Below are 21059 nucleotides of genomic sequence, written 5' to 3' on the forward strand. Positions count from 1 at the left end.
AAATATTAACAGTCTATTAATAAGCCAGTAATTATTTCCCTACAATATCAGGTAAATGATTAACTTCAAAACCGGAAATTTTGTTGAAAATAAGACTCATTTGGTTGGAAAGTAGTCATGAGTTGAGTAGTTGATGAGTCATGCTGTCTTACTTTGCTCAAGTGTGAAATTCCTTTCAAACATAAATCATTTGAAGCGAATTTAATGTATTTGTTGCATATTTCAATGGCGATGATACTTACAATATTCGAAATTTGTTTGATAAAAGAATGCTATCCGATTTTAGGATTACCCGAGGCAATCAGTGGATCTTTGCAATATTTACACATTCTGCTAATATTGATCTAGATTTGAATATAAATTCCAAAACTCGATCATCAAACTGCCTACGCAAGAATTAAGTGAGTCAGAATTGAAATCGAGCTTGATACATGTTCCATTCAAAATTCAATGCGAAAGATATTATGCAGATTTTCACTTGCCTAAGGAAAATATTTCTGAATATTTCTTACGTCAATATAATCCAATCTAGAATCCAATGTAAATTAAAACACAAAAAAATTCTTTTGAAAAATATATATTTTGTTGTCAACTGAATACTCATTTAATATTTTTCATTATTTAGAAGTAATAATCACATCGCGCTCAAACTTGGCAAAGAATTGCATGAAATAAATATTATAGATCTAAAAGCGGCTTTCTTTTATTTTATAAATTCACCTTAATTTTTGAACACATTGATACAACGTCAAACTGCAAACTGAATATTTTATAAGCTTTAGATCACAATTTTTCATGAATACTTGACTTTTAATTTTACTTCGACTTTTTAACTGCTTTTTTCATACTTTTTGCAGTCCCCTTGTTAATATAACTCAGAAATAATAAAAAAAAAAATGTAGAAGTAGTCCATCCGCACGTTCCATTTAGAAATAATATTTCCATTATTATTTTGTATAATTCATTATTACAGATGAATATTTATAAGGGTATCATAATGAATAATGAGTTGGGTGATAATATATAAGCCAAGAAATTTTAGTAAAAATTGTGAAACCTATTTTATCAATTGACTGTGACTTGCTAGATAGAGTTTCATAACGATGAAATTAATTGTGTTGATTGTAACATGTGCATTCTTCATTTCAACATGCCATTCAAGTGAGTATATCTATATCTGTTTTTGAATTGACTTTATCTCAACTATTTTTAAAAATTCGTTTGCAAAGAATTAAGGGCTAGTGATCTTGAAATTTTGAAAATGAGCGAAGAACTTTTTAAAAAAGCCAACATGAGTTTGGCAACAAAAGTTCAATTTAATAGCCAAAAGAGACCGTGAGTCTATTATTATTTACACTTTCTGAAGAGATGTCAATTAAAAATAAATTTCAATTCGATTCGAAATAGGACTTTATACGTAAAAGAAGCAGATTTGAATAGCATAGAAACGATCAGAACAATGCGACCCTTGTTTGATAACTACCAATTGGATGCGTCAAAAGAAGAAAGAGAAACCCGAGAGCATCTCTCTGAGCAAAATCGATTCTTGGAAGCTGTTCTCACTTCTCAGAACGAATGTTATGGCGACATTGATGGACTTTTTCAGGAAAAAATGTAAAATTACATTATTAGTTGTTCTTTCAATGTAATTTGATGAGTTTCCCCGGTTATTTTAGTGGTGAATGGTTTTCAATATAAAATGGAACCCAGATATGCAATATATGAACATAAAAGACTACTCAAATTTCTCTGGTTCACCAAATACGCTCGTGTTCGCGGTGGTCCCAGATCATCTTCTGGCTTCAAGCATGTGTTTTGCCAGGAACACGTTAATAGGGTACATATTTTTGTCTCTTCAAATTTGATTTTTTCATCGAATGGATATGAATTAATATTTCTTCTGTTTTTAATATTTGATTTCAGAACGGTTATAAAGAAATCAGCGGACTGCATAATTGGATCTATTTTCGTGACCAAGAAGACGTGCGGGGGCGAATTTCTTTCCAAAGACTTACGGCAAAACTTTCGCTACCAAAAGTAATCTAAAATTTTCCTTTTGTTTTGCGGTTTACAGTTTGGTCATTTTCATTTTTTTTTTAAAGAGTGTTGATGTCATCAAGTATCAATTCTCATTCGATAATATGACAAAGCCAACAACTTCAATGTTTATTGGCACACCACCTGAACTAGAAATGGCTCTATATACATTGTGTGTTGTTATGGATAGAGATAACTGTACAGTTTCGTTGGGTGGAAAACAGTTTCTTATCAGAACGTATGCTTTTGACAGAGGAGAAGATAAGCTAGTAGCCTCAAGTAAGTTTACCTATGAATTAGAGATGAGTTTGATGGCAAAATTAAAGCGAATTAATACATATATTCCAGGCTTTCCGGTTGTTTAACTTAACGCGATTTCGATACCACGATTAAAACTGAATAAATAATTTACCGAAGAAAAAATATATTTTTTTATTTCAAGTTTACATTTGATTTACAATCTACATATTGAAGCCTCATTAAAAGTATTGTCAAGATCGTTTTTAATTTTATCCAATTTTTCATTTCATGATAGAACGATTCAAAAGTAAAAAATAACACACTCAAGACAGATGATTATATTTACACAAAAAAATGAAATGTGTTACATGTAAGATGTACTTTTCCGCACTGTAATCCACAACATGCATTTATTACATATCTTTTACTTAAATTTGAATTCACGAGAAAACTGAATCTGACATTAGTTTTGCGATACCCCCAATACATATTTTTGAGTGTTTAAGAATACATTAAATATCACTTTTGGAAGAAAAATTGAATTTTTCTCATGGGCATCACACCAGACGTGACACTTCACTCTATCAACCAAAGTCGCTCAAAATTTAATGGTTTCTATTCCTCGGGATCATCCTGTGAAGTCAGATTTTGAATTACTTTTCTTGGTTGAAAGTTATCGTGCTAACATTTTTTTGCGTACAAGGTACCACGCATATTCATTCGGACATCGTAAAAACGACTGATTCGTGTTCCCTGGCTCTTAAACCACCCAGAAAACATGTTTTTTTGGGGGTGTTAATTTTTCGACCGATTCCAATACTTTACCTTACACACTAGGTGTGTGCGGAAAAGTAAAAATAAATAACGGCAATGTTCTTAAGTTGTTCGGTTGTATATCTAATCCTCGTATATTTTATCGGACTTGATTTTGAACATCTTTTGAATATTAAATCTAAATCATACTAGTGATAAACGCTAATTTCTGTGGCAATTATCAAAGCATACATACCGTACAATTGTCATCACCTAACAGTTAATAAATTTTAGTGATACATACCATTCGGGTGAATCCATGGACAAATGTGAAAGAAAAAATGTGCTTGTAATTTTGCTAAAGAATAACTTTATAAAAAACCTTTCAAATTCGAATTTACTCAATCGTTTACGCATTTTTGTATTGATATAAAATAATCTTTGCTATACATGAATTTGTTCAGAGTTAAAAATGTGAAATTAACAAATAAGTAAATACCGGATATAGAGTGAATTATACATTATGTGTCCAAAAATATTGTTTTTTTTTTTTTATATGAGTCTTTCGAAAAGACTGGTCAAAATTTCAATTAATTTAACAACTACAATAAAATTTGAATAATTGACATAAAATCTTTAGATAAATAGGAATTAATTTTTAAAAAAAGTTCATTGAATTTACTCCCAACTCACTATTGAGGTAGTGAACAATGGTCTTTGACGTATATAAACACTTAATTGGTCAGACTATGAACAATTTTTTATATAAATGTATACAGTAAGATAAATGTGTATATATAATATTTTTGGAAGAAATTTCTATTCTTTTTGTAGTGAAAATGATTTTTTTAGATGAATGTGATTTTTGGGTTTGAGAAAAATTAAAATCACATATATCGATGACATTTGAGCTTGTTTTATATGATCACACTGCATTTTTGAACGTTTTACCTATATTTTTAATTAAACTTAACTAATAACACTAATTTGGCCTTTATATTTATGATTCTTGGTATTGATCACGTGGAACAATATTCTTTTTGCCGAGAATTTTCATCAATTGCTTTGACATGAAGTATGGCTTCTCTTCAGAGCCATCATTTCGTTCGCAATCTTCCACTGAAAGTAACAAAAATCAAATTATTTTATTAAATGAACTGAAATAGAGATTCAAATGTGTTCTTATCTCAAAATTCCAACTTACAGAAGCACAAAAACAATGTGTCAACACACATCGAATAAACACCGAAGAACACACTTGCGATGAGATATGTGGCAAACATTACAATTACCACTGGAACTTGAACGTAATTCAATTTATCATCGTATCTTTCGCTGGTAAAGTAAACGTATGTTACAGCACCCATTCCGACGGTAATTAGAATTTTTGTTAAGAAAAACAGAAATTCGGTGACTTTATCCAAAGCAACAACACGCAAAAAGTTTCTCATCAGTAAATTGAATGCATCACGTGCACTGCTGCAAAACGGTTTGCCATGTATGGCACACATGATGTACGCATTTTTGCTTAAAAAGCGTAAAAATCGCTCCAAACACCAAAAGAAACATTTACAACAGCAAAGAACACACTGTGTAAATTCGTTGTCCCATTTCTTCAGTTTTTCATCGATATACTCAAGAATCACACGTATTACACGGCAAATTGTAATTATGAGCGAACCAAATGCAACCGTACCCAGATGATATCTATAGAAAAACAAATCATTAAAATGTTCATTCATTTTTAACAACATAATGAAGCGTGTCATGCCATTTGAATTTATGTAATTATGTGAGAATTTTCTCATTTACAAATTAATAAAATTACCTGATAGATCGACCAAGGCCCACGGTTAAAGTGAAATACGGTACATCTTTTTTATGAAATGTCCAATACCAGGTGGCAAAAGTCGCTGCTAATACCATTTCACCCAGAGCCGAAACAAAGAAAATGCCCCAAAAGAAACCGAATACGTTCAAAGCCTTCAGTCGAACAATAAATCGAATTATTATTAATTTTACTTGAAGACATTCAATATATTTTATTTCGAATAAATTTGTTTATTACCTGGAAGTATGGTACTATTCGTGGGCTTTCAATTTCTTTGAAATTACATGCGGCTTTCTCGCATAAAGCATTTCCAGCTTTACAAAATGCATTGAATATGAAAGGATCACATGTAACGCCGTCCTAAATTTTATGACAAAAAGAGAGAAAAACACATTGAAAAATATGGCAATTTGCATTTTACCTAATGCATCAAACATTGAGCTTTTCCCATGAAACGTTTCAATTTCCATTGTGCGTGGAACTTTTAAAACCTTACAAAGTCAATTATTCTTACTTTATAGTGAGATGCATTGCCGAAGCAATGGCAGTTTGGCTCTTCGCTCATCCGAAGGACTTGATTCTTTGGCGTTCCAATGCTGGACAAATACAAGCCAACAGCGACGGCGAATGCGGTGACAATAATTTGTAATATCCATGGAAATATTGGAAAGAACACAGTTGAATAAATCGAACTCACGACTCTGCAAGAAAAAGATAAAAACGATTAAAAACAAGTAAAGCGTAAAAAATTATACAACTCCATCATACTTGCTGCCCTCTTTGACAAGTGCAATGGCTATAAGAATCCGTTTGCGTAGTACAAGAACCACTAATAGTATGATGATTAATACTATGGCGGCCACGATTCCTAACGTCAACCATGTGCTCGGCTTTTGAAGCAGCGTATTTATCCACAAACTTAGATTTGTGTGCACATTCACGTCGGTTGGGGGTCGGTCACGGAAGTATACATATTGCGTGAAGGAATAATAGGTCGCTACACCGAAGAAAAAAAATGATAATTTCATAAAGACATTTTTAACGGCTTCTTAAGCTCATTTGGCATTAGACATTTCTTACCAAATCCAAGCATTACAATGACACCCAATATCGATAACCACACTAACGGTCGTGCCACCCAACGCATCACAGCAATAACAATCAAACAGAAAAACATTGCTAGAAAAATATCAGCGGCGATTGCCCAGCGGATTTTCATCAGATCTTCAACGATTCTTTGGCCCATCTAAAAATTAGATTAACATTTTAAATTCGGTCAGTTTTGTAACGATTAGGAGAAGAAATTTGAATTAAGAAAGAGAGAAAAATCAATGATTGTGGAGGAAATATATTTCTTTTAAATGGCAGGAATCTGTGCATTTTATATGTTGGCATTATAAATTTTGTTTAAAATAAAAATGGGTCCGGAATACTATAAATAGCAACGAGATCAATATTCTATTCAAGAGATTTTGTGGATCATTCATGTCCAGTTTCATGTTGGATTTTCGATTTGTAACTTACCCCATCGAATTCGGCAAAAAATTTTATATTCTCTACTGCACTTAACAAATCGGACACTTTGGGGCTTTTGATCGGATTCCCTTGCGGGCTATTCGATTTAATGTTATTCATCAATGAAACATCATTCGGAATGCATAGTTTTGCAACTGAATAATTAAAATAAAAACGATGGATTTATTGGTTTCATTTTTGTTTGAAAAAGTTTAGAAAACATGCCGCACTTATAGCATATAACGTCGAACAGAACAGTACAAAATGATTGATGAATTGTTAACACAATGAAATGAAAACACAGAATTTCCCAAACTTTTTTTGTATTAGCGTTTAAGCATTTCCTCTCCCCATCAGAATATATGTACAATTAAGCAACTCTTTTACTTACTTCTTGTGCCGTCTTTTCATTCGAAAATAGCATGATAAAATTTCCAACGAAACGTGACAGCATCGAGTCAGCGTATTGTCCTTTTTCGTAAAGAATTTGTGTGCCGACATTTCGAGCGATTTCACATGTAATGACCGGTTCATTTGCAGCCGTTTGGCTCGATGATGTCAAATCATTTGGAAATAAAACTGGCGATTGCTTGGAAACAGTGCGTTGACTTTGGTCAAGCGGATGATCGGTATCGTCCAGTGATAAGCTTCGTCTATAGCGTTGCAATAGAGTTTTCGAAAGGCGAGGGCATTCATTCTTAGGCAATCCTGAGATACATCGCTTTAAAACTAATGACATTCAAAGGAATAAGCAACAAATACGTACATTTGCAAACATTTTTGTAACTAAATACATTCACTTTATCTACATTCGACACACACATACATAGGAAATATATAGCAAAATATTTTGATAATAAAAGAAAAAAAACACCAAATAATATACCACAAACTAAACAAAAATGATAACGTCAAACAATGATATTAACGGAAACAATAATACTGACATAATGTATAATATAAATAGACAATGACCGATACTTACATGGTTTGCTGGGCAGATACCAACTGGCACATGAGCCTCTGTCAACACGATTCTGGATATCATCACAATCTCTTATATCAAATTTATTTTCATTCTTTTGACAAATGAGTTTATCGCGAATACTGGGGAATGTGCTTGGATTGCATTGATATTTATCGAAGATAAACGTTGTTGTTGGACATTCCCTCACACAAACTTGTGGTGTTTTACAACCAAATAACGGAACGGTCGGATCAATACATTTTTCCAAGTTGAAAAACAATAAATACGGCTCATTAACAACGCCATTATCAACGCCACACTTTCGTCCACTACTGTCGGTCGGCACTAAAAGTCGATCCAAATCACCATTCTTTATAGCTGTTATTTAAAAAACAAAGTTTTGAACAATACCATTAGTGAAACGTCGTAAATTGAAACATTACGGTAATAAATATTCACATCATCATCATAATAATAAAAGTTGTAACACCTACCGAATTGAGCCACGAATCCCCAACAACAAAGGAACACAATAAATATGAATAAACAACATACATCGGTGCAGGAGCGTTTCGATAATGGACCTTTGAAATTCTGATCATATTTGATTGTCTCACCTGTAAGAACAAAAAAAAGTTCATTAAATGATAAGAAAAGGCGCTCTACTACCACTACTACTTCAAATGATAAAAAAAACGTTTCTAAGATTTTGAATAAAAAAAGTATTGAATTACTCATTGGTAGTTGTTCAAAAGAAACATCGTTCACCGATGGATGCACACTTTTTTGATTGTCATTCGAAAAACAACAACCCATGACTAATATTAATGTTTTCAATTTAAATATATACAATTGATAAATTCAGTTCACACTCTAAAAATCACAGTTTATTTTTTCGTCGAAATATCGCGACGATGATGAATTAAATTCATTATAAACAATTGCCACAACAATCTCTTAAATGATTGCACTCTGATGCATGTACATATGTGCAAAAAGTGTTTTCTTAATCGTAATTTCTTCTATTTTTTCATAAAATTGGTGTACAATGTCTTGGTATCGAATTCATCAAAACGTTAACACTTCAGTGCGACATACGATCACAGACTAAGCACATGCAATTGAACACAGTCACTTGCTAAATGAGTGTGAGCTCACAAACAGACTAAAATTTGTTTCTGTTAATATTTGTTCTACAAATATGTCTGTCTCTCTATGTGTGTGTCGCGACTACGTTTCCATTTCGTATGTAATCTACGTTGTAAGCCTGTTGTTTGTGTTCCGTATGAGACGGAGTCACTCACACTTACAAGCAGGTATAACGGCGTTTATCATGAGCCGAGCCGCATTTTGTCGCCTCAGTTTCAAACGAAAGTGACGTGCAATATTGTCACTTGTTACTTGTAAGTGCCGTTTGCCGTTACACACAAAGAATAGCATGCCGTTTATCTTGTCGCTCTATCAGTTTGGATTATTCGATGATAAAATAGATAAAAGTTTATACCAATCGCACTTTGCTCGATTGAAAAATAGTGTGAAAATGCCTTTGTGCGGTATTTCAATGATCCGTGTATATCACATGAGAAAAAAATCGTCACTGTTTGAACAAAATGATCCGTTAATACACTTGAGACCAAATCTTTGTCACGAAGATAAAAGCAATTGTTAGTATGTGCCGCACTATTGTGGTCCATAAAATTCTTTGTTTACATATTGAAAATGAATATAATTAACCTTGTTTTGAACGATTATATTGCACTTATTAGTCATATTTTCTTTCACTCTATCTCTATAATCACTATAGTGTTAATTTTCTCTCATAAACTAGTTTCATAAACGAACGAACTGGAGTCGATATACTTTTCAATAGATTTTCAAAATAAAATCTTTTAAAATAATTTATTTAAAAAAAATTATACTAACTTATGTTATTGCTTACGCGGTGCCATTTGAATTGCTCCAAAGCAAAGAGACAGTCCCCCCAAGTTTCAAATAGAATTATATTATTGAATCAACTGAACTATTTAAATAAAAATGCACTATACGTCAAATTGTATATATTATTATGATTGGCACGAGTGATTCTTGTTTTTTTTATATATAAACTAATTGAATGCTGTCTTTGTTCTACAATAAAAATACAACTATAGTTGAACGAGCTATTGTGACAGTGGTATAATATCAAATGAATTCAGTTTCAGTTCCACTGCAATATACAGCTAGTCTCTTCAAATCTGATCTTCACTCACTTAATTATAAATGACGAATTACGAATAATTACGAATTTTTTGTTGTGTGTCTCGTTTCTGGTTGACGCATGCACAATTAAAATCTCGTAACTATCTCTTGATTTAGTTTCTATTTCAGTTCATAGAATTGGCTTTTGATGACGAAAGCATGAGTGTGTTTACACTTTACACAAGCAAAATGTGTTTATTAGCATTTTTATTGAACATATACATTTTTAGCTAACATAATTCTATTCATCAATTTTTCAGAGACACCACAGTATCTGCACTGTGTATTTAAAAAAAATAGTTTGCCAAAATGCATTATTGCAAATTACATGTGTTCAAATCTATTTTTATTTAACCCAATCATATGATCAACTTACCGTAATCGTTTTCATCGGACCCTTGTCGACGATCATTGTCACCGCCACCGCAGCAAGACATTTTTTTGCAGCGGTTCTAACTATCGGATGCGTAAAATGGCTGGAATAACAAAACCACACAAATTTATTTAGTTTAAATTGGTTCGGTTGAACAAATATAGAGAGAAAAAGTAGCAATAAAAAAGTAAAATTGAGTCATTGCATTGCTGCGGAATAATGCGTGTATACTGAAATAAGAAAAAAAGTAAATGCAAATGTGATATAAATGGAGAAATACAATAAAATTCCCCAAGTAAACAATTTTGTTTCGGTTATCGGTACTCGAGCCAGACTGGTGAATGCATATAATCAATAAGTGCCCATTTATCTTGTGATAAATATGATTTTTTTTAAGTAAATGCAGTGCTATTTTACTTTGTTTCAAGACGTTTGTTTTGCACAAAAATGCAAGCCGTTGCCATTGGAAAATAAACAACGGCAATAACCTTGACCACTAGAATTAGTTCTACTCGAATGAAAATCGTAGAAAACATACAAAAACCAATCTAATTTTGATGTCTGGTGTGCGACGAACAAATTTATTGCTATTCCTTTATTTTTAGAACATCTTGAAATACGTTCGAGTGCGACGCTTGACTCATAGATCGCCATCAATCATACAGTGTATTTTTGATTTTTGCCCACTTTCCCATACCGCTTATCGCCATTTTTTCCACGAACTTCATTTGGGCTATCATGTTCTTATTCAACCTTTTAATCTACTTAAGGCTATTTTGATGGAATTAGGATGCACAAATTATTCGTAATTCATGATTGAGGTTTTAACAAAATTCCGACGAATTCAATTACTTGTTTTCTCGATTTGATATTACGAACATCATTTAAAAAAAAATGCCTTAACGACGAATAATTATTATTTATAGCTCATTTTAAATGGGAAAAATGCAACAAAACTCAAATACAGCCAATTGAAAATTTCAATTGAAAGCCCACTTTTAATTATCCAAAAATGCCACCATGTACTTGAGCTTCGACACAATGTTTTCATGAGAAATTAATTCATCGCAACAGATTAGCGTTATTATTGTAAAGTGTTACTTTGAAAAATGGATGTATAGCATTAGACTCGTGCATTCAATATTCTATTTAATAACACACGAAATTGTAATTTCATTACAAAATACACACTTCACATACATAGATTCTCACAACACGGGGGTATTTGCATCAAATTTTCCGTTAATTATGCGAAATAACTCTAAATTGAAATTTTTGGAAAAATGTATTTGGAGAAATAAAGTAATTGACTTACTGATGCCGTCTAGATGCAAACTATAAATTTATTAATTCGAATTACCGCTTGAACGCCTATTTAAAACAGTGCTTCAAACACTCAAATATTTCAATTCATAGACAAAGATGTGCTTCGACAACGTCTTTGGTCACAGTGAATCATTATTGAATAAACAATTTACTGTGTCATTTTTGAATGGACAATTTTCGGAGCACTGTTTTAAATAGGTGTCCATTGTTCAATTAGTTCATGAATCATTAAATCAATCGTTTGCATCTAATAAGAAGAATATGGTTCTTATCTTATGCAAATCCAACGGAGCAAATAACGTTCACAATATAATATGTACAATCGCAGTTTTTTTCAGTAGCTCAAAACATATTCATGTGACGATATTTTTATCATTCAAAATATTTTTTATTCGATTACTTGTGACGTCGTAATCAATACTGTTTGTAGAGATGTTTATTGAATTTATTTATATGCTGATATTTATATTGAAATTCAAAACAGACAGATCGATTACATGCAAAGTGTATTCAATGAATTACGCGAAATCGTTATTCAAAATGACATAGTTACTGCTGTACGGACATTTTCTATTGTTAACTGACACTCATTCGGTTTGACACTATCTAATGGAACAATGCATTAGAAGTAGTCGCGGTTGTAAATTTTTTATAATCCATAAACAGAATGATAGTCATTTGAAGTGAAAGCAAATAGTTTCGATTTATATGACAAAGTAGCTGAAGCTTTTTTTGCTGTTCTAATTTTGTTTTATTACATTAGCGTTTGATTCTACGTGCAACATATATTTAATTATGTCGGTGTCCTAATTTATACCAAACCAATCACCATGAATACGAAAGGACACAAACAACTGTCAATCGTGGCACGTTGCAAGTAATCAATACTACATTCCACATGGATAAGACTCACTATTACTACACCGAAATTAGCATCAAATGAAGGCATTTTTTGGCTAAGAATATCACATGCGCCTCGTTTAGCGCATGTAGACCATCGATCCTGTGGGTGAATGAACTCGTTGTAGCATAGCAAAAACACTAGTAAACATTTTCGATTTTCTCCCGCTCGATTTCCGTGCGCTCGTCACTCACCATACAATTGCAAATGAAATGCACGTTTCTGGCCTATATTTTGAATGAACACACCATAAACAATATAGTAACGTGTATACACATAATCAAGCAATTGCCGCATGCATTGTGTATAGCATGGCATATTCCCTTCGTGTTTTTTTATCGATTGCGTTGCGTGGAAAAACTCAAATATAGTATGTGATGCATTACACATTCAATTGGATGAAGTGTGAATAGTTAATACGGTCAATGGAATATGGTGTGTTGAAGTGAAGCAATTCGTAGTCAAGTTGAAATTGAATTTGAGCGTAATTCTTTAGGCCAATTTTGGTTTATTAGGTATTTATTGAGATAATTTTTTTCTATAAATTCTCTCAAGTGGGTGCAACAATGGCTTCAAATTCACTTGACAATCATTTATTCAAGACGTGTCTGACTTTGAACAACTATTGTCATCGATGAATAAATATTAATCTAAATTTGAATTGTATACGCTTTTTTCACTAGAGTTGAACCTGGATAATTCAAGTCTGTCTTCAAATTAGAATTTTAAGGATCACTTTCAATATTTAACTTCCATATTGATTTGAGAGAAAAGTCAGTTACAGCCATGAAATGTTCTGAATTCATTTTATCCATTTTTTTATCATTAGTCAGGAAGTCGGTTCCATATACATGATTTCTCGACGGATAAAAAAGTTTGCACTGTACTCGAAATCATTTTGTTGCTATTCGCAAAAATACGATAACGAGCTATGCCAAATTTATCATGGGTATTGTGTGACATAATGGAATTATCGTCTTTTCCGGCACTAATTCCCAAACAATGGCTGGTGGCAATGAGCAAATTTGGGCAAATTCTTCAAAAACCGTTTCTTTTAAAGCAAATTTGATAAATGTAAAACTGGTGTGAATTAGCTCAGATCGGCTGTTATCTAGGCGGAATTCCAATTGTGGTCCAACCAAAAATCAAGCCATATTATTCATCTCAATTTAAGTGACAGATGTTACAAAAGAACGTTAATTGCAATAACATTTTATCGCTTCATTTGTCTTCATTAAATATCGGAATACATAAAAATGCTTTTCTTTCGAACTTTACCGTAAGTGCTCAAAATTGTAAGTTAACAAAAACTCGCTGATCGCAATCACAAGCACGATAGGGTAATACACTTGTTTAACATTGATAAGGTAAAGTTCTATGATTGTAATTAATAAAGCTTCGTTTCTGCACTTGACACCAAATAAAGTCAATCCACCCAATGACCGTACACGGCATTCAAATGGTTTTACTTGATTTTCTCGTAATAATTTGTGATGTAAATAGAAAAAATCGAAACGACAAAAATCACTTTCATTGTGAAAGTTCACCAAATATATACATTTCTTTTTCCATTGTCTGAAGGTCATCGCTACGCGTGAATAGTTTACCTTAGTGTAAATAGTAAACGGAAAGAGGTAACGTAACGTATGACCTTAACTTATTAATTAGTCCAATAAACTTGTGACCGGCAGCGTTTGAATTTGATTATTATGAATGGTTATATTTGTAGCTTCATTTTGTACCAGCCAATAAAGTTCTTAAAATGTTATTCCCAATAGACGAGTTCGCAATATGTTTGACGAGATGGAACGCATTTGTATCTATGAGCTAAACTGAAAAATGACAAATTGACACGGGCCATTATTTAAACTTGAATTCTAACTTTACGACCAATCAAACTAACGCATATTGAATCGACATGAACAAAACATCGTATTCACTCATCTATGATATGTGATCTATCTTTGCGTTTAATTTATCTCGCCACGTTTCTTCAATGCTAACAAATGTATCCGCTCACTTGAAAAAAAGTGAAACGAAAAAAAATTGAGATCTGCTCAAAATTCTGAAGACGAAATTTCCATTGTAATAAACTCATTTATTTACTGCAGTAACTTGAATATTCATTTCTAAGAAGAAATTAAAACGATATTCAATGAATTCGATTCTGTTTTTTTCTTCTTTGTTTTAATTGAATTCGGCGATATTGCGATTACGTCATTCAATTTCATTTGCGTTGTTAGTTTGACGCTTGTCTCTGGCTATCGGTTAAAAAGTGATATTTTATCGATAGAGATATGCGATCGCCTTTTTTATGCGCCGTAAACCAATTGCTTTATAGTCAAACCGGTGGCACGCTTTCACTAACATTGCCGCCCGGCGGGAACCATTAACTGTTAGTTTTTACACAATCAATACGATTATATCCAAAATGCTATGCAAACAACATAAAAATATATACACATTTGAATGTGATGCGATGGAATTGGCTTAATGATCGTTAGGTTCGATAAAGCATAGATTTTAGTATGAGTTGTTCTTGACATAAAATTTATCAGAATATATCGAAACATCATCATTTATATATCAGAAACAAAATGTACTTGTTGCTTCAAAACGTACAAACGGATGACCTTCAAGTAGTTACTAATTTTGACATGTAATCGCCCCGAAGTGCCATAAAGTAAAACAATATTCCCCGAAAAATTACCTTGGAGAATCACAAAATACGATGAACCATCGGTGTAAACAAATGTTGTGGTTTTCTTACATTCAATGGTTAGCAATTATCGTACGTATAAAAATAGATGCGACAAGCACGACAATGGTCAAATAAAACTTGTTTCTTGACTTACCTGAATAACAATAAAAAATTCAAAAAAATAAACGCCTTTGTTGTGATTGATGAAAACGTTTACAAAAAATGTTCGGAGTAGTTTTTGTGCAGCGAATGTATATGTTTGTCTATCAAAAGTCACATTCCGCGAAATCAACAATCGAATTTGTACGATTTCGTGCTTTGAATTTGATACAAAATAAACTGAAAACTTGTTCGATTTTGGCAAAAAATTGATTTCAAAGTCAAACTGTATTTGGAATGAACGCACTTTAATGAAATAATAAAGTTGTTTTCAATGACGTATTATTGCGTAGATTATTATTTGAATTGCACGGTTTGGCCATCGATGCAAATAACTGCATCAACATTTTTATCTAACTCCACACAGCCGATTCAAGAAAAACATTTCACTACTTAACATGCGATTATTTGTTTGTTTGTTTTTTTTGAGCGTTTATTTATCTATATGCTGTCGCTGTGAATGCTGAAATTACACAAATGATGTTGTTGGTTTCACTTCCATTTCGCTTTCATATTCATACATTCAATGAACAATTCCATATAAAAATAGTCTATTTTGTTTTTGCTTGTCGAAAATCCATTTTTAAATTGTACAATTTGTGCTCATTTGTGCAATAATAATTTCGATCATGCAAGAATTAATTTTGTGGAAAATAAATCTTTTTGACAATGCCGAAACACAGGCAACACAATTTTTAAAATGGATTTTCGCTCAAGCAAAACGCGAAAGTAGATAACACTTTTTTTCCACTATTTTTTTTTTATTTCCATTTCGAGTAAATGAATAAATGTGCAAAATGAAAACAGTCACATTTTTCGTACCAGTCGACTGCTGAAACTGAACTGTATTGAACTGTTTGCAAAAGCGAACCGTACAAATACGCCTAGTTGCAAACGAGTCTTGATGAATACTGAACCAAATCAAGTCTGTTCATGTTTATGTTTTTGTTTTGTGTTGAAAGTGTGCGTGTGGTCGAACAGCGTCGACACAGTCGTATAGGTTAAGAAAACGTCAGGTGTATTGGTGTGCGATACACAATTATGGATAAACAGCACCAATGTTCGATTTATTACTGTGCATTGGTATATATGCGCGTGTAGTTTCTAACATTGTGTGTTGTGTTCAGTTTGGATGCTAAAAGATACAATGCTGTATTTGTACGTATGAAATCTCTAATGTACTGAGCAGCAACATGACACAGCTGATATATAATGTTATGGAATGCACACATTTCAATCGATCCAAATTCTAAACAGTATAGTCATATGGTTTTTGTTTTTATCACGTTTTGTTAGTTGATCCTGTTTAACTCGCTCATGTGAGCGATAAAGAAAAAAAACTCACTGGCGCTATATGCTGTATAAAGTCAATATTGACATTGTACACAAATAATTTACAGTTTGACATTATCTGCGTTGAAAGCATGGATCAAACGGTTAAATATTCAACATTTCATGTGATGAATATAAATTACTAAATTGTTGCCATCAAATGCCATTTCATAAGAGCTCGAATTATTGGTTGCGATAACCAGTAAAAAACTGTAGATGGAAAATAGCGCATGGAAATATTTAGAAGGATTCTTGAAGGTCGTTTGCCATCCAAAATACATAACTCGAATGTTGAACTTTAGTACTTTTGGACCATTAAGTATTAGACGTACACATCGAAACTGATAGTAGTACGGAATTTTCATCAAATAACTTTGATCTTTGATTGTTTTATTATCTCAAGCAAATGTTTATAGTACAAAAGATAATAAAACACATACATTTGAGATTCGTATAAAAGCGTGTATCTTTCAAAAATGTTGTTATTTTTATATTTTTATTTTTTTTTTCTTATAAAATTTGTTTCTAAAATCTCCCAAAGTTCTGCAACATTTAAACAACTTTATACCAGCACCATAAAAATGATAATTTTCAATTATATCTCTCACAATTTTATTGCTTCTGAATTAAATCCAGCACAAGTGGTGTATAGTATGTGATTAAAACATCGGCGCCTGCAAATGAATCGATACACGTTTAGTTAAAAACAATACGAAATATTGTTGGTTAGCGGAAAATATTCACCTGCACGACGCATCGACGTCAGCGCTTCCATGACAATGGCATTCAAGTTGAAGGCCCCATTTTTGGCACCATGCCATAACATAGCGTATTCACCCGATACTTGGTAAATGAACAATGGAATATTTGGAAACATATCTTTTGTTTGGCGAACAATATCCAAATAAGCCATACCAGGTTTCACCATTAGCATATCAGCACCTTCTTCAACGTCACGTTCCTAGAATGAAAAATGTCAAATTAATTCTATTTCTTTTATTTTATAATAAAACAACATATACTAACAGCAGCTCTCGCAGCAATACCCTTGGAACCAAGCGGTAATTGATAGCATTTACGATCTCCGTAGGCAGGGGCTGAACGTGCCGCGTCTCGGAATGGACCATAGAAAGAAGATGCAAATTTTACCGCATAAGATAAAACGGCAACTCGACTTTCTAAGCGATAATTACGTAGAATTTCCTTGATCGCACGGATTCTGTTATCCATCATGTCGGAAGGAGCGATTATATGTGCACCGGCCTGAGCATATGCCAACGAAATTTGAGCTAAGCGTTGAATGCTCTGGTCATTATCCATGTGACCTTCTTCATCGAATATACCACAGTGTCCATGATTTGTGTACGGGCACAGGCAAACATCAGTCGCTATCACCAAATCGGGAAAGTTCTTTCGAAGCAATGGTAATGCACGAATTACTGGATTTTCGGTCGAATCTGCCGAACTGCCATTACTATCCTGTAATGGGAATGGTTCTTTTTTTTGAAATGAGAGTTTTTAAATCCAATGAAATATAAAGAAAAAATCTTACTTTAGGCAATGTTTCAATAACCCCAAAGAGTAAAACTGTCTTAAGTCCCTTTTTGATCAATGGCTCCAAATGCTTAATCAATTGATTGACTCCAAACCGTGACACACCCGGCATACTCGGAATTTCCTCAATTACATCGTCTTTTTCTCTGAAAATGGCCAAAATTCGAATATATTAATGCCACTTTTTTCCTTTGGATGGATTTTAAATGTAAAGAAATGAACTTACATCAAAAACAGTGGATACATTAAATTTTCCGGTTCGATGTTAACATTTGGCTCTTGCCATTTCCGCAAAGTTGGATGAAAAATACTGCTGTGAAATTTTTTCGATGTCGACATATTCAAGTATAAGTGGCACCAATAAATCTAATTTTAATTGCCGTTGATCGACAGTGATTTGGCAAATTTCAATTAGTTAATTGGATAGATACTATTATTATTAAAAATTACTTTGATTTCGGCTTTCCATTGACAGATGACATTTGCCACTATTTTAGTACACACATCATGTGATCCAGTACTTCATTTACGTTCATAAAATGTCAAACAAATATATGCATATCTTGTCACTTGATGACAATAACAAAATTCCATTTCATTAAAAACAAGAGAGAAAAAAAGATACAATTTCATTTGTGAAAAAGAAAAAGCTCATATTCCGTGTGCAATTGAAATTTTTGAAATCAAGTGGAATTTATGTGAAATCCACTGATAAATTCAGTTTTTTGTTCGTTTAAACGCGATGAATTTAGAAAATCCCACACAAATCGAATCGAAATTGGAACAAGAGAGTGGTAATTTATCACAATTAAAAGATCATGTAGATAAATACCATGATTTGTCCACATCAATGTCAACAATTCTGACAAAATTTGAACAACGCTTGGGAAAATTGGAGCAAACAATATTGCCCGTATACAATCAAACGGAGCATTTACAGAAGCGTCAAAAGAATTTACAGTCCACACTACAGTGCCTGGAAAATGTACTATCGCACTACGAAGCATCACAAGAGCAATGTAATTTAATTCATTTGGGCCCATCCGAAGGTGATGTTGCCGATTTTCTTACTGGTTTGGATAAATTGAAACGGGCCAAGGACTACTTTCTCAATTACAATCCGCAAAGTGTTGAATTGGAAAATGTAACGAGTCTCTTCAATACCGGGTGCACAACGTTGGAAAATCATTACAAAGCATTGCTGAAAAAGTACAGTACGGTTTTAAAACCGGTTGATTTGCTTGATTTGATTTACATCGAAGAGGATTCATCAAATGAAGATTGTACATCAATTAAGCAAATGACACAAAGTACACGCGAAGAGCTAAACACCATATCAAATTGGTTGGAATATAATTTACGACGCGACTATATTGATATTTATGCAGCCGAACGGTCACAAGTTGTATTTCGTTCGTTGCAATTGCTAAAAGATCATCAACGCACCGGAAGTTGGGAGAATGAATCATCACGTACACGGGGTACATACTAGGGGCAATTCACTTAAAAATTACCTTTCTATTATTTAATAATTGTTATTGATTCTTTTTCGATTATTTCGATTATTTGTCGATTACTTATCGATTATTTCCAATTAATTCTTTTCTTTTGTGATTCTGCCCTTAGGTACATATGCTACGGGTCCGGTGAAAGTGGAACAAACACGAAAAACCACATCAACACGTATACAACATTTACTCGAGCGTAAAGCGAACAAAATGCTAATGAAAGCATCACAAACACTCGAACAATCCACTGGAATTTCATTAAAAAAATCCACAAACACTGATCATAATGCTCATGTTGATATAATTGGCGATCGTGATCAGGAATTGGACAAATATTTGGTGTTATTATTGGGTTTGCAGCGACTTTTTATATGGGAGCGCACATTAATGGCTGAAGTCATCCCGAAAACACGGCATAACGATTTATTCTCCAGATTGGCACAAAGTTCAATTGAAATGGTGGTTAAAGATGCCGAAGGTATTACGGGCAAAGCAATGCGAAATATTCAACGTAAACGATGGTCTTCATCGTTGGAAATTTTCTCGGCTCTACGTCATTTTCAATTGCTACAGCCGGACATTGAACGTGCATGCGATGTGAATCAACGCCAACAAATCAATTTAATTCTGCTGAAATTGCAACAAACTGGTATAAAAGCGTTGGATCAATTTTTGGAATTTGTTAAAAGTGATTCTGGTTCGAATTTGGTTGGCATGAGTGCAAGCACATTATCTTCAAATGTTCCAAAAGATGCCACCGTTCATGAATTAACGTCAAATGCAATTTGGTATTTGGAACATTTACTCGAGCATTGTGGTGTTATTTCCGATTTATTATGCCAAGATTCGTTCTATGTTCAACAATTGGATTCATTGTGTACGAACAAATCGGTGTCGACAGATGCACGCGTCAAAATATTTGTTGGTTTGTATGTGAAACGAGTACTTTCCGAATTGAATTTGACAATTGTATCGAAATGCGAACAATATGGAGACTATGCCACCCGTCAACTGTTCCGTTTGAATAACATTCATTACATTTTAAAATCATTACAACGATCAAATGTGCTTGAACTATTGCTGATGACCGAACCAGAGTGTGAACGAAATTATATGGAATTGATACAAGAGCTTCATGGTTCATATCAACGATCATGGGCACGATTGATATCGATGATTTCGCCGTTGGAAGATCTACCCAGACCGGTCAATGGACGCGTTAAAGACAAAGAACGATCTATTTTGAAAGAACGATTTTCTGGTTTCAATAAAGAACTTGAGGAGGCATGTAAGATTCAACGAGCCATTTCAGTGCCCGATGTCATTTTACGCGAAGGCTTAAAACGTGACAATTCAGAGAATATCATTCCACAATACAATGCCTTCTTTGAGTCGTACGCTGATGTTCAATTTAGCAAAAATCCCGAAAAATACGTTAAATATAAACCTCAAGATGTTTCAGCGATGCTCGGTAATTTATTCGATGACAGTTTTCAATAAAATCAAAGTATAATTTAAAAAAATAAATGAATAAAAATTAACTCAAATTGCAATCTATATATAAATATTGAAAATAAATTGTCAAAATTATGTATATTTAATGAAATAAAGAATAACATTCAAG

The 21059-nt window shown here is 33.0% G+C and overlaps 4 protein-coding genes across 9 annotated transcripts; 2 read left to right on the forward strand and 2 right to left on the reverse strand.

Annotated features, from left to right (window-relative positions):
- Positions 1-1699: 1699 nt before the first annotated feature.
- On the forward strand, positions 1700-2460 carry LOC116339687 (poly(U)-specific endoribonuclease homolog). The gene is made up of 4 exons (XM_031765714.1): positions 1700-1837; positions 1924-2037; positions 2103-2316; positions 2386-2460. The coding sequence occupies exons 1-4, from the start codon at positions 1700-1702 to the stop codon at positions 2400-2402; spliced, it is 483 nt and encodes a 160-aa protein (XP_031621574.1). The 3' UTR covers positions 2403-2460.
- A 1225-nt stretch (positions 2461-3685) lies between these two features.
- On the reverse strand, positions 3686-15964 carry LOC116339680 (CTL-like protein 2). 5 transcript variants are annotated; one of them, XM_031765703.1, is made up of 13 exons: positions 15864-15964; positions 15037-15504; positions 9958-10057; positions 7838-7960; positions 7362-7721; positions 6768-7105; positions 5942-6107; positions 5630-5858; positions 5376-5562; positions 5099-5221; positions 4859-5013; positions 4235-4737; positions 3686-4149 (listed from the first exon to the last, which is right to left on the reverse strand). In XM_031765703.1, exons 3-13 carry the CDS (start codon positions 10016-10018, stop codon positions 4031-4033), a joined length of 2364 nt encoding a protein of 787 aa, XP_031621563.1. In that variant the 5' UTR covers positions 10019-10057; positions 15037-15504; positions 15864-15964; the 3' UTR covers positions 3686-4030. The 5 variants fall into 5 exon arrangements, with proteins under 5 accessions (XP_031621563.1, XP_031621564.1, XP_031621565.1 ...); XM_031765704.1 differs by having other exon boundaries at positions 15853-15921; XM_031765705.1 differs by lacking the exons at positions 9958-10057; positions 15037-15504; positions 15864-15964 and adding an exon at positions 9283-9540.
- An 850-nt stretch (positions 15965-16814) lies between these two features.
- On the reverse strand, positions 16815-18401 carry LOC116339644 (delta-aminolevulinic acid dehydratase). Its single transcript, XM_031765655.1, has 5 exons — positions 18154-18401; positions 17926-18073; positions 17400-17852; positions 17118-17334; positions 16815-17047 (listed from the first exon to the last, which is right to left on the reverse strand). The coding sequence occupies exons 1-5, from the start codon at positions 18264-18266 to the stop codon at positions 16986-16988; spliced, it is 993 nt and encodes a 330-aa protein (XP_031621515.1). The 5' UTR covers positions 18267-18401; the 3' UTR covers positions 16815-16985.
- Positions 18402-18566: 165 nt separating this feature from the next.
- LOC116339508 (exocyst complex component 7) lies at positions 18567-20979 on the forward strand. 2 transcript variants are annotated; one of them, XM_031765425.1, is made up of 2 exons: positions 18567-19408; positions 19554-20979. In XM_031765425.1, exons 1-2 carry the CDS (start codon positions 18670-18672, stop codon positions 20933-20935), a joined length of 2121 nt encoding a protein of 706 aa, XP_031621285.1. In that variant the 5' UTR covers positions 18567-18669; the 3' UTR covers positions 20936-20979. The 2 variants fall into 2 exon arrangements, with proteins under 2 accessions (XP_031621285.1, XP_031621286.1); XM_031765426.1 differs by having other exon boundaries at positions 18567-19415; positions 19570-20978.
- The last annotated feature ends 80 nt before the right edge of the window (positions 20980-21059 follow it).

This window comes from Contarinia nasturtii, unplaced genomic scaffold (assembly GCF_009176525.2).
Source record: "Contarinia nasturtii isolate CC-2019 unplaced genomic scaffold, AAFC_CNas_1.1 Cnas_scaffold_533, whole genome shotgun sequence".
Taxonomy (NCBI): domain Eukaryota; kingdom Metazoa; phylum Arthropoda; class Insecta; order Diptera; family Cecidomyiidae; genus Contarinia; species Contarinia nasturtii.